Raw genomic sequence first — 13,242 nt, 5'->3', positions numbered from 1 at the left:
GAATGCACATCTCTGTAGTGGTACTCAATGGGGTCTAGAGAATGAATATACATAGAATATTAATGAGGTATCCGTACTTTCAAGAATTACATAGAGAACAAAATTCATTATGTTTTGATGTCCCCATATCATCTATCTCATATAGATTCTGTTTGCAACATCACCTGTCGCTGCTACACTGAACAAATTCCTGTATTTCTGTGTGTTCCATTCTTATTGACTAAAATGGACTATGACTTTATTTCCATTTATTTTTAATTTTACAAAGCCTTTAATACTTAGTTGAATTCCTGCTTATTCCAAGAATCTCTTCTGTTTTTCCCATGAATATTTTTTATACCATGTCCAATTTTTGAAGAAATGTTTAGATTTCTGCTTGTTTTGCATATGCTTAGGCCTAAAAATATTTTTTATATCCTCATTATCTTCATGACTTAATTCTTTTCTATCCCTCAATTACTTGTAAATAGTGATTCCCAAATTTTCAGAGTAGTTGTTCTTGTTATTATATATTATTTTCAATTTACCTCCTCGTAAGTGACTCTTTATCTTCACGAAATTATTGGAAACGATCTCTGAAAAATGGCTTCATAATTTCTGAACCCAAAGACCCTGGAGAAAATACTGGGCTGTAGCATCTTTTATTTTAGATTGACTCTATCCAAGAGATGGGTAAGTGCTTACTAAGGAAGTTGAGAACCTATGAGACTACTGAGATTCATTTAAAAAGTCCAGTTTCTCTCTGTCTCAATGGCCCCAGGTTCCTCACCTTATGGTCACTATTGTTAGTAGAGTTGTTAGGAGAAATTTAAAATAATAAAATAAAATAAAATCTGCATATTTTATCACAGAAGAATGTTACTGTGAACTCATTGAGTCCTCCGCTCTCTGCTTCCTTATAAACGACGCAGCTGCTTAAGATTATACGAAAGGAAAACGTCAGTCCTGCAGCCACACAGGTAAAAGATGTTTCTTTATCAGGTAAGAAGATTCAGCCTCTTCAATAAGAGCACGGCCACTGCATGTGGTTACTTAGGTTGTGTGCTGCAAATAAAGTCTTCCCTAAGGATGTGCAAATCACACTACAAATGGCTTTAATGTCCTGAATATTTACATATGTTTACATATATTTATTATACGTAGGCTCCTAAAAAAGGAACATTTTATATTCATTAGGATAATTTTCTGACAGATAGCCTTATTCAACCGAACCATATTAGGCAAGTTTTTTGCCTTTATGCTTATTTTCTACTAGGACAAAGGCACCCAGGGAACTAGCTTCACGTTCTTTAACATATTAGGCAATCTCAAAAGAAAATCTAATTCTGAGAGTAAACATGCCATACTAATGGTTTTGAGCGAACAATAGAGACGCAGTAATATGAGAAACGTCAGGGCAAAGTGTAAAACCGTATGTGATAAATTGTAATGATGGCTTCATTGCTACACTGTAAAGTTTAATATTCTCCTTTATTTTACTCACTCCTGCTCACTGAAGGGACTTTTATTTCTTGTTCTTTTCCCCATGAAGGGATTTATGCAAGTGTGAGATCTACACAAGGAACAATACACAGGGAGAGAAAGACTTTACGTGTTTGGAATGAGGTGGGATTGACTCACTTCCAGTTATTTCATCATTTTTTTCAAATGCTCAGTCTTACCAAATAGTCATATAATTTAAGGGTAATTGTTATACACTGAATACTTTTGTCCTCCCAAAATGCATAGATTGAAACTTTTACTCCTCAGTGTACTGGTACTAGCAGTGGGATCATCGTGATGGGACTAAGAAGAGTCTGCTGAGCTTTGCTCTCTCACTCTTTTCATGTGAAGAAGGTACAACAGGAAGATGGCCACCTGCAAGCTAAGAAGAGAATTTTCACCAGGAACCAAATCAGCTGGCATCTTGTACTTCCCGGACTCCAGAACTGTGAGAAATATGTGTTTTCTGTGTAAGCCATCTAGTTTACATTATTTTGTTATAGCAGCACAAGCCGAATAAGACATTAATTTTACAAGAATCTGAACTAAATATTTGTATAAAGAAACAAAACAATTCCCTTTCTAGATTATAAATTGTGGAGTCAAAAAGATTAAGGACTCAGAGACACAACATTGCTTAAAAAGGCAAATAAGACCCAGGGTGAAGTTTTATATACATAGGGGATAGAATTTTAGTGATTATAAAGAAAAAGCTCTGAATCACACCTAAGCCATTTCATATCCTTTAACTTTTCTAGGAGTACATATTAAAATGTAGCCAGCCCATATGCTAGTTTCTGACTTGGTAAAATGTTACCAAGGATTTATTTATGAAATCCCTCTCTTCTCTCAGATTGGGCTGACATGGAATGCAACAATGTATGGATAAATCCTGAATTATCTGACACAGTTTACAAAAAAGTCAGTTCTGCTCAAATTTTTCTGTAGTGAATTTGATAAAGGATATAATTCTCTAAGCAGCCTGGAGGCAATGGAAATATATTGGTTGCCTGGAGGAAAGAAACAGGGATCCTAAAAGACAAGGTTTCTTACTTTAAATTTGTCTGGGGTGGGCATTTCAGCTAACTAATGATGTGAGGAAAAAACTTTACAATGATTTTCCTTTTAATTTGTAAACTTTTTTTTTTTTTTTTGTCTCAAGGATTCTGTGTTGTTTTCTTTTCATGCGCAAAGTTTCCAAGTTTTGCTTAAATAGCAGGAGCAATAATTAACTTGATTTAATTCACTTAGCTACTTGCATGGCTGTTAATGGTGGTGTAATTCCGTGAGGCATGAAGAAAGATAACTTTGAGAAGCAGCTTTTATAACTTTCCCTGAAAACTGGCTAATTTGTCAACTATTGCCCACAATGACAAGGGTTGTTCTATATGACCAAACAATTCAATTCAGTGAAATATACTCAACTTTGGAAAAGCATTGAATTTCTCCTTCCCTCCCTTATTCCTCTTACCTACTCTCTTTCCCACCTTCTCCCATCCACACTGAAAGAGAGAGGGTGGGGGGAAGGGAGGGAAGGGAGAGAGAAAGAGAGGGAGGGAGAGAAAGAGAGAGGGAGGGAGAGAAGAGAGAATAAAAACAAGCATCAATTTTTAAAAATTCTCTCAGGTATATTATTTGTTTCAATATTTTACCTTTCACATACATCCTTATATGTATGTATAACTAACTAAATAAAACAAATATAAAACTGATTAGTTGTTGGAGAAAAGACAAATATCTATTAGTCAATGAATTAACACTTGGAATTTTATTTTCTCTCTAGCTATCTGGAAAAATATTAGCAAAACAGAAGTACTTGTAATTCTCTGAACTTACATATAGTCCAATTAAATCCAATACAGCATATGTATTTCTGATACATTTCTGACTTATAAATGCTAATTTTAATTTAATTCAGTTTATATATATGGAAAAACACTCATTTATTAGGAATGTACTCTTTTTATTTTTAGTATATATTTCAGAATATTGTGATCATAAAATATTTTTGATCATACATCACGTGCTCATCATTGTGCGACATATTAGGTTTGCCTAGCAGACCTCAGATTTCAGTTTTGCAGAGATATCTATTTAGGTCTTATAGTGCTGAAAATATTTTAACACTTCAAAATAAATACATGAAAATCCAAATATCACATTTCTCTCATAAAAATGGAAGATCTAACTGTGGAAAGTTCAACAGAGCTAAACCAAGTTGTAGTAGAGGGCAAAGGAAAACATTTTAAAGAAAAAAAAATTGAGAGAGTTGCTTATTTAAATATTTTAAAGTATAAATCAAATAAGATAACTGGGAAAGAATGTTTTTTTCCATGAGTAGATCACAAAATAATAACATACTTTATATTATCTATATATATATAATTATATACAATCTATAAATCTTGAAAATCTGTAAACAATCAGTAAGGAAAAGGAACATATTAAATTTAAAAGTGAACAAATTGTAAGGATATACTATTCCAAAAAATAAATCCTAACTTTACAACTACATAAAATATTTAGTTCGAAGAGTAATGAAAATCTTTCCAAGCAGAAACAACAAAAATAATTTTATTTTTGTTGGCAAACATTTAATATATTTATTTTACTTATTTATGTTTTAGTATTATATATTAACTATATGTTGTATCTGATGTTAGCAAGGGTATAGGGAAATATACCCTCTCATGAGCATCACTGCGGGTTAAAGCAAAAGAGGCATAAAGTTTCTGGAGCATCATTTTGCAATGTATATATATAAAAAATTATATCCTTTGACTAGTAATTCTACTCGATAGTCAAAGATGTTCACGATATTTATATACAAGATTTTTCATGTGCAGCATCATTTACAATAGTAAAAACTGGATTTATACCAAACTTCTAACAATAGGGGATTGATGAAATAATATATAGAGGAATGCAGTGTAGCTATTAAAAGTAGTGTTATAGAAAGGAATTTAATGACATGGGAAAATGCTCATGGAAGTCTGTGAAGTGGATAAAAAAGTGTTTTAAAGGACTATGTATACAATGATTTCATTCTGAAAAACAGTAAATAGATAAGATAGAAGAATAAACATCAAAATGTCACCAGCTATCTCTGGGTAATGTTTATGGAGGAGAAAATATTTACAGATGATTTCTATATAGTTTGCAAATTTTCTACAATGAACACTTTGTTTTATTTTTAGACAATCTAAAAAAAAAAAGAAAAAAGTGTAATCACTGAACTTTAAAGAAGCAAGATCCTTTAATTCTATGAAATGCCTCTAGAGACAAGTTGTGCACCTCCGTGGTTAAGCTGACAAACAGCCTTCACACCCTGTGCGTTCTTTTGCTTTGAGTGACCTGTTTACCCTGCTCTTTATAGTCAGAACTAAAGACACTTCTTTAGTGACTTTCTTTGGAAAAATATTCTAAGCAGAAACAAAAGAGTACCCAAATAGCTTCCTGTTGTCTCTTTCTTGCCTTAGATTAAACTGGGCACTGTGTTCAAGAAAGAAGAATAGTTCTCTTTTGTTTCCTCATCTTCCACTCCCTCCCCACCCCAATTAGTTAACTTTCATTATGGTAAATAATTCACTATTTTTCAGTTATATAGTACCTTTGTGTAAAGGGACAGTCTTTCCAAACACTTGTTAATCCTAAACACACTCTTGGGAAGTAGGTAAAGATTACTAGAGAGCAGGGAAAAGAGAGGGTGATGCCAAGGGTAGTAAAAGACGTCAATAAAATCACACACTTGTCTCGGTTTTCTGTTGGCCAGAATTTTGCAGTGCTGAATAATGAGGATCTATATTATGGTGACACTGAAGAGAAAAATGCTTTGAGGAACACAGATTTCAGGCCTTATGTGTAAAGTTCAGACCTTTATGTGTAGATTATAGTGTTGTGTAAGAGTACAGATTGTGGGGACAAAACTTCTGGACTCAATTCCTGGCTTCACTATTTACTAGATATGTGATACTGGACAAGTCATTTAATTTTCCTGGCCTCAGTCTTCTCATCTGGAAAATAAGAAATTATAATAAACTCTATCATATAGTATTATCATAAAGATTAAAGGAGGTTATAAATATAAAACATTAAAAATAGTTCCTGGAACATGGTTAAATGCTATAAAAATATAAGCTATTCTTAGTAACTCTAAAATATAATATTATCTTAAAGGGACAAATTAAAAAGGAGACAAAGACTTGTATTATCTCTACATGATTCAGTGTCAGACATTACAGAATTCAGTAAAAAGAGAAAAGCTCCCCAAATCTCTAATCCTGGTTTAGCAGTAGGTGTTCTGTTAGGGGTTATTACTAGCTCCAAATACAACTAAATTGGAAGAATAGATTCCATTTACTGGGTTCTACATACTCTAGGATGTCACCTCTGGAAAGGATGATCACCCTTTCCTTTAACTTAATAATTGGGGCAACTGAGTTACTAAATAACTAGAATTAGTAAACTTACTGAAATGGGAACACTGTCACAATTAAAATCTTTGGTGACTGACCTTGAGTGTTTCTCCTTCAACTTCTATTTCTAGTAAAATAAATGTAAAATGTTTTTCCTGCTGCATTTGATGTTAACACTCCTCCAGATATTTCTGTTAACATAAATGTGCCTGAAAAGATCACATTTAACACTAACTAAATACAAAATCAGGTATAATCAAAGTTTCTTTATTTTCATTATTTTGTTTTGCAGTACTTGATTACATACAAGTCATCATTTGAGTAATGTATGTATCCTTCATTCGATTGAAAGCTCAGTTAAAGTAGATACCATATCAGTTTCATACCCATATTTATGCACATATTTAGGCTCTTAATAAATATTAAGTGAATAAGTGACTGAACAAATGAATGAACAAACCTGTTGTCTCAGATTCTTAGTCTTTTAACATTCCCCTAATTCATTAAGCATCATGTATCATGGTTTTTTTTTTTACTTTTATCACATTAATAAAATGAGAATTACTAAATGCAATTATTCTTTCATAGGACACACACTATTTGTTGTTATTAAATATCAAAGCATTGCTCTGCTTAGTACTCTTGGATTATTGTGGTTAGAGGAAACTTTAGGGGATGTTGCAAAAGAAGCCTTAAGAAGTCTGTTTCTGCCCAAATTTAGAATCTCTTATCTTCTTGAGTTACATTCAGGAAGTGATTTATTTGGCAAAAAAAAAGAAAAAAGAAAAAAGAAAAAGGCACAATTCTCCCTATCACCACAGTGCAAGAAGTCAGGGCAGAACACAGAGCATCTGGCCTGAATCAGAGGACTCAGAAGAGAAGAGGTAGTCAGAGCCACAGCACTCTACATTCATCGCTGGAAATAAAACAGGCAACACAATTTTGGGGAGCATGCAGGACAACTTGTACAATGCAAAAGCAATTCAGACAAAACACCCCAAAGATGATTAGGTTAGCCACACCTATTTAAGGATTTTCTCTGGTTCTTAAGACAGCTTAAACTAGAAATTAAAATTCAGACCCCACTATTTATCCTTTATCAGTTATTTCATGTAATTATGCTTAAGTAGATTTTAGAGTAAATTATTTCTAGTTCTTATTCCAGAATGTGTGTCATTCATTTTCAACCGATCCTTTTCAACAGCTTTATAATGTCAGCTTTTGAAAGAATCCTTCTAAGATGTTGTAAGTTTAATTTTGACCCAAATTAAATTATATATCAATTATATGTTTGTCATGCTAAAACAACTACAATTTTGTGTATATTTTCATGCATGCAAATAAAAAAGACACAATCACAGAAATACAATAGTTTCTGGCTTATTTTTGAATATTTTAAATATATTTCTGAGATTTTTTGTGAAAAAAATAATATTCAGAATTAACATTATACAAAGTGTAGTAATTCTAAATTTTTGAGAATAACGGCATTCTTTTTGGCAGAGTAGAAATATTTTGTATCTTACTGTTCACACAGAATAAGTTAACGTAGTCTTTAAAATAATATATTAATGTCATTAATTCAATAAAACCCAATATAAATATTTACCATCATATCAGTACCAGTTTAACAAAGATATTTTTAAGAGTCTCATACTTACATTGGCATCTTTCCCAGCTAATTTACATAATTCCACCCGTTCCTTTGCAGCAGGCCAATAAATCTGTAAAACATTTTAAGGTGTGTTAGAATCTGAATATCTAAAACATCTTCCAATTCTAATTAGGAAAGTGAGTATGTGAAATCAAAGAGTGGATATCAAGCCAAGAGTATGTTAAGTAGGATTTAAGAAGTTTGAGATTTAAATATCTTCCAAAGTTGTCCTAAAATTTTTTCTAAGAAAAAACTGTACTGAACCATTAATTTTTAATTGTTAATCTTCATATTTTTAAATGCATTTAATAACAGGTAAACTAAGTTGACAAAGCCGTAAGTTTTTATATTGATGTCAATAGAATTTCAGATTAGCATTTGCTTAAGCAAGAGATTCTATTTTTACCCTGTTTTTTTCTGTGTTTACTTAGAGTGGTAATGCATTATAAACATATGCAATGAAGTGTAGCAAATAGCTCTCTGTCACAAGTATAAATTATCACTCCAACTGAAAGACAAGTGTGAATTTTTTGACAATATTTAACACATGTGGAGCTCAGACGCATCTGTCACTTAATCATTTTGTATGCATTATCTTATTTAAATCTCACAATGACCCTATGAGATAGCTGTACTTACTTTCCCCATTTTCAAGTCAGAAAACTTATTCATATAGCCATTAAATAACATGCCAAGGGCTACAAAGCTAGTTCACAGCAGAGCCAAAATATGACTCAATGTTTTTCTCCTGAGATTCAGGGGAATGGGTGGGAGTGGTCTCAACCACCATACAATAAACATTATTTGGGTAAATAATTAAGAACAAGGGTAGCAGACTCCTTGGTTGGTAGCTTTTAAAGCTTTAACAGTCTTTAATTTGTCACAAAGTTTCCATTAGGGTTTTTTGTTTGTTCGTTTTTAACAAACTAAGAATTCTGTATGGAAGTTTTTGCAAAATAAGGTTCAAACAGTTACATTTCTCCATTAGCTTACAGAAAGAAATGCTCTCTGTTAAGCTATAGGCAAGAAGAAACAAGAAAAGCAAGCTCTGAGTCGCTTATATTGTTCCAAGAGTTCCCGACAAACTTTTATTATGTTTCTCACCAATGTTAACAGAAAATGTTTTAATAGGTGAGGAAAAGGAAAATATCCTGAGGGAATACATTGAAAAAGACTTGTTAAACCTGGAATTAACAAATGATTTAGAAGTCACTAATGTTTATATGATATTATCTTCATAGCAAAATTTTAGGGTTTTATGTCTGAATAAAGAACAAAGACTGGCACTCAAACTCTCTTAATAGACAAATACAATGAAATTATTGAGACCTTTAAATGAAGTAAGGTTGTTCGTTTAGAGTACTTTTTAAGAATTTACAATCCAAAGGTGTAAATAAGCAGGGTGGTTGAGCCAGCAGTAGGCTCAAATGATGAGCTAAACTTTATGTGGTTCAAAATTAGGACCTAAAGATACTATTTATTCAAACATGGTTTTAATCACTGCAATTATACTTTCATACAGTTTTAAATAGTAGCCAGCAGCAAAATATGAATGCACTACAATGAAAAGCATACAATTCATTATTGTTAAGTATATTCACTTTGTGCAACCAATCTCCAGAATTCTTTCATTTTGCAAAACTGCAACTCTATACTTGTTGATTCTTGAATATTATAGTGATTTTTTAAAAAGACAACTTTGTATCATTGGAATGAAATTAAATAGTACATAGAATGCATGTCCATGATCTGTCAATTGGTTTGATCTTTAGCTCATTTTCCTTGGTCTCTAAATCTAGATTAATATTTCTTTGCGTCCTTTCAATATGCCACATTCTGTTCTTTTCTGTTTTTAGTGTGGTCAAATTTAAGAAATAAATTTAGAACAAATATTTATAGATTTGTTCAAACCTGAATATCTTATTGGTATTAATTGTATAGAAAAAAAAAGAAAAATAAAGAACGCTTTCATATTAAATAAATGAGACTTAAAAAAGATAAATGTCATCACAGTATTCTATTTTTACCTTAAATTAGTGTATTATGTGATTGAGTTAAAGTAAATTGTGAGATAAGTGATTGTTTCTAAAATTTATTGTGAATATATATATATAGGGGCTCAAAAATGAGGGAGTTATTTAAAGACTGACAAAATGTGGAAGCAATTTTTATATCATTTTTAAAATCTAAAAAAAGTTCTAAAGTTAGCACAGAGTCATTGCTGTTCATTAATCATTTGTCCATTAGGCACATATTATGAAAGGCCTTCTGTATGCCCAGCAAGATGTGGCATTGATGCACTAAGATTTGAGTCAGGAAGACAGCTCTGTAAATAAATGCAGAAACTAAATTTTCACAGGAGATACAAAGTAAGAAGAGAGCACTGAAGATGAAGCCACCATGCTCAAGGAACATTGAGGAACAGCAAGCAGTAAATGAAGTCTTTTCCACTCCCAACTTCTGAGCCATTGTTTTAAATTACTTGCTCTTAATAGTTTCAAATCTAATGTAATAGCTTAGTTTAAATAGTTTCAATTCTATTTTTTTAATTAAGGACTTGATGATAAAATAGTAATTGTAGATTTTTTTTTCTCTTCGAAAAAGAATACAAATCTCTAAAAGATGTTTTAATGGTTTTGTTGGACATTTTCAATGATTAATTCTAAGTCATGAAATAGTACATTCAATAGTGTCATCCTAGAAGCAATAAAACTAAAATTACAAGCTTCAGAGAATCAGGATTTGAAAAGTGAGTAAATGTTATATAAAGAGAATGAGTTGGACTACAGAAACCAATTTTGGTAAATCTATTTTCCGTTTATAAAGCAGACTTTTTAAATCTTCAAGCCTATAAAGTCTAGAGCTTGTTAAAAATATAAATTATCCTTGGATCATTATTATTATTGCACAGGAATTCTAAGATAGTATCATGAAGATAATTTTACTTAAGGTAACATTCAAGCCTTAAAAATAAAGATTAGTTGGAATTACATATTGGCTTCTTTTGACACAACGCTGTCAAGAATCTAGAAATCACAAATAGAATTACCTTAACAATAACAACCTAGGAGATATCTGATTGTCTTCCAGACTCTAAACATTTATTTAAAAAAGAAAACTCATTGTAGTTGTGCCAATATCATTTTAATTATGATTTATGGTGAAATTTTCTTTTACTTGCCACCTAGTCCTTAGAATAAAAGGTTTATTTTTTTAAATATTCCTTTTGATTCTTTATTAGTAAAGAATGTAAAGGAACAGAATTTTCCTTGATTTGATCTAAAAGCAAAAGAAAGCAAAACAAAACAAAACAAAAATAATAATAGCAAGCCATACTTTCATATTTACATAGAGTTTGTAGAAATATGCTTAAGTTTTGTTCTTCAATCATTTGAAGTGATTATATGTGACATGTCTCTATATCTATCTATATAAAAGCATTCTACTATTTTTATATTCTTCTAGTCATGTGTGTATGTGTGTGTGAGTGTGTGTGGGTGTGCGCATGTGTGTACATGGTTATAGGGGGGTAAACAGTAGAGAGAGAAATAGAGACAAGACACACAGGTACGTAGAGGAAGATACAGAGATGTTAATTCTGATTGGGTGTAAAATAACATATTTCATACACAGCCTCAAGTTTCAGCATGGTTTACACAAAAGCCCAAGGAGTATCTAAAATCCAGTCAACACACTTTGAGATTGCCTCACTCCCAGACAGAAATCACCTCACACTTAAAAATACAATGTCTGCAATATCTATAAGAAGCTTTCTTGATCATTAGGTAATGTGAACAGTTTTGAGGCAGTGATTATCAATATCCTCATTCTGAATTCATCAGCAATAAAATTGCATATCCATTTTCTTGCACTTTAGTGTCTTGCACATGCAGTATCATGCCATATTAAAAGTGACATTAGGCAGGACAAGACACATACTCCCTTTCTAAAAATTGATGCAGCTGTACCACTCCCTTAGACTCTTACCCACAGATACTTTTCTTTCACTTATCAAAGAAAGACATACCATAATTGGAGATGCCACTTGCATAACTACCATATTATAATTGTCTTGAAATATTTCTACAGAACACTCGTTCTTAATTAATATATGATGTACGAGATACAGGTTTTAAAGCTATCATTTTTGTGAGGATTAGTTATTGGGACCTTGGAGCTTAGACACCAAGGATCTCAAACATGTAGAACGCTAACTGCTGCTCTCTCCTCCCACATGCAGGATGACATCAGAGATCAAATAGATCTCTGTGGATCCAGATGAGCCCAAGAATCCCTCTCAATATAATTATCTGGGGAGTAACCACTAATTTTACCACTACTAAATACTTAAGGGGTTGCAAATTGATTTTAATGTGAGTGGTAGTCAAGTTGATAACAGAAAACTACTGTGGAAAACAAAAGTAAATAAATTTATAAGATTTCTTCATTTGTAAGTGATAATTTATGTGAATGTTTTAAAACAAGTACGTCTGATAAGTAGGTCCCTATATCTTATATTTTACTGACTTAACCATGTTAGTATGTTTATGTTCATAATATTTCAAAATATTTCACAATAAAAATTTATTATCTCAGAAGGATTGATTTTTGCATGTTATACTTAGAAAAAAAAAATATTAACCTCTAAATATATATATGTGCAGTGTTCTCTTCAGTAGCACATATACTAAAATTGGACCCATACAAAAAAAAAAAATAGCATTGCCCTTGAGACAAGATGACACACAAATTCATGAAGCAGTCCATATTTTTTTAAAAGAATAAGAGTAAAAATATGCATATATATTTTTCTTTTAGAGTTATAGAATATATATTACCAGCATGAAAAGAGGTAATTCTAATGAAAATTATTTTTAGTCGTTTTACATATGTTCATTTACTATAGTTATAGTTTAAACACATTTTTGTAAAAGAGATTTAATATTAATTTTCTAATGAAAATATAGAGGGAGCTTCATGCATTTAAAAATACAACCTTTGATCTAGTTATCTTATATTGATTTTATTTGCTTATCTTTATCCAAAATTCAAAATATATTTTTTGTTAGTTTATTGAAGCATTTTTATATCACTTTGCATACAAACTGGCAGGAGGAACTCACAAGTAAAATACTGCAATGTCCCTAACAATTATTTTCATTCATAATTTATATAATTAATTAACAGTTATCATTTGGTAAGTTGAAGATGTCAGGCAATTTATTTTTAATTATTTAATTTTAGTCAAGTTACAGAAACATTCAAATAGTGATAAGGCCTTAAAACAACATCCTAAGGAAATTCTAATTATATCTGCTCCTTGTTTCATCTTTGGAGAAGCAATTTAATTGATTCAAGTTAGCAAGTGCAAGGTCAGTCAAATCCCTTTGGCCTAATTCAGAGATGCCAAAATAACTGAATGGAAGTTACAACTTGTTCATAAAACCTAATTAAGGGCAAAAATTCAGAGCCCTAAAAATGTAAGTCACTATCTCTATCAAAGAATAGGATTCAAGTTTTTGAATGGCTGCAAAAAAATTGGAAAAACGTTGCCCCCCAAAAATGCCACATGGTACAAGCATTTGAGCAACCAAGGGAGCAGTGACTACTCTGGGTTCCATGGTCAGAGAGAGTAGGTGACCTGAGCTCCAAGAGTGAAGTACTGAAAAATAAGGACAAGGGCGCCAAAGG

The 13,242-nt window shown here is 31.7% G+C and overlaps 1 protein-coding gene and 1 non-coding gene across 2 annotated transcripts in view; one reads left to right on the top strand and one right to left on the bottom strand.

Annotated features, from left to right (window-relative positions):
• Positions 1-13,242, bottom strand: part of SEMA3D (semaphorin 3D) — a 115,013-nt gene that overhangs the window by 71,319 nt on the left and 30,452 nt on the right. The window contains exon 3 of the mRNA XM_011364373.2: positions 7,559-7,621. Within this exon, the coding sequence (XP_011362675.1) occupies positions 7,559-7,621 (63 nt within the window). The remainder of the gene's footprint in view (positions 1-7,558; positions 7,622-13,242) is intronic.
• LOC111743267 lies at positions 12,215-12,324 on the top strand. The gene has a single exon (XR_002781620.1). It is a non-coding gene; the product is annotated as a U6 spliceosomal RNA (small nuclear RNA).

The sequence above is a fragment of the Pteropus vampyrus genome, unplaced genomic scaffold (genome assembly GCF_000151845.1).
Source record: "Pteropus vampyrus isolate Shadow unplaced genomic scaffold, Pvam_2.0 Scaffold4, whole genome shotgun sequence".
In the NCBI taxonomy this organism is placed as follows: Eukaryota; Metazoa; Chordata; class Mammalia; order Chiroptera; family Pteropodidae; genus Pteropus; species Pteropus vampyrus.
The sequence above is the reverse complement of the archived record's forward strand: the minus strand, read 5'-3'. Positions and strand labels throughout refer to the sequence as shown.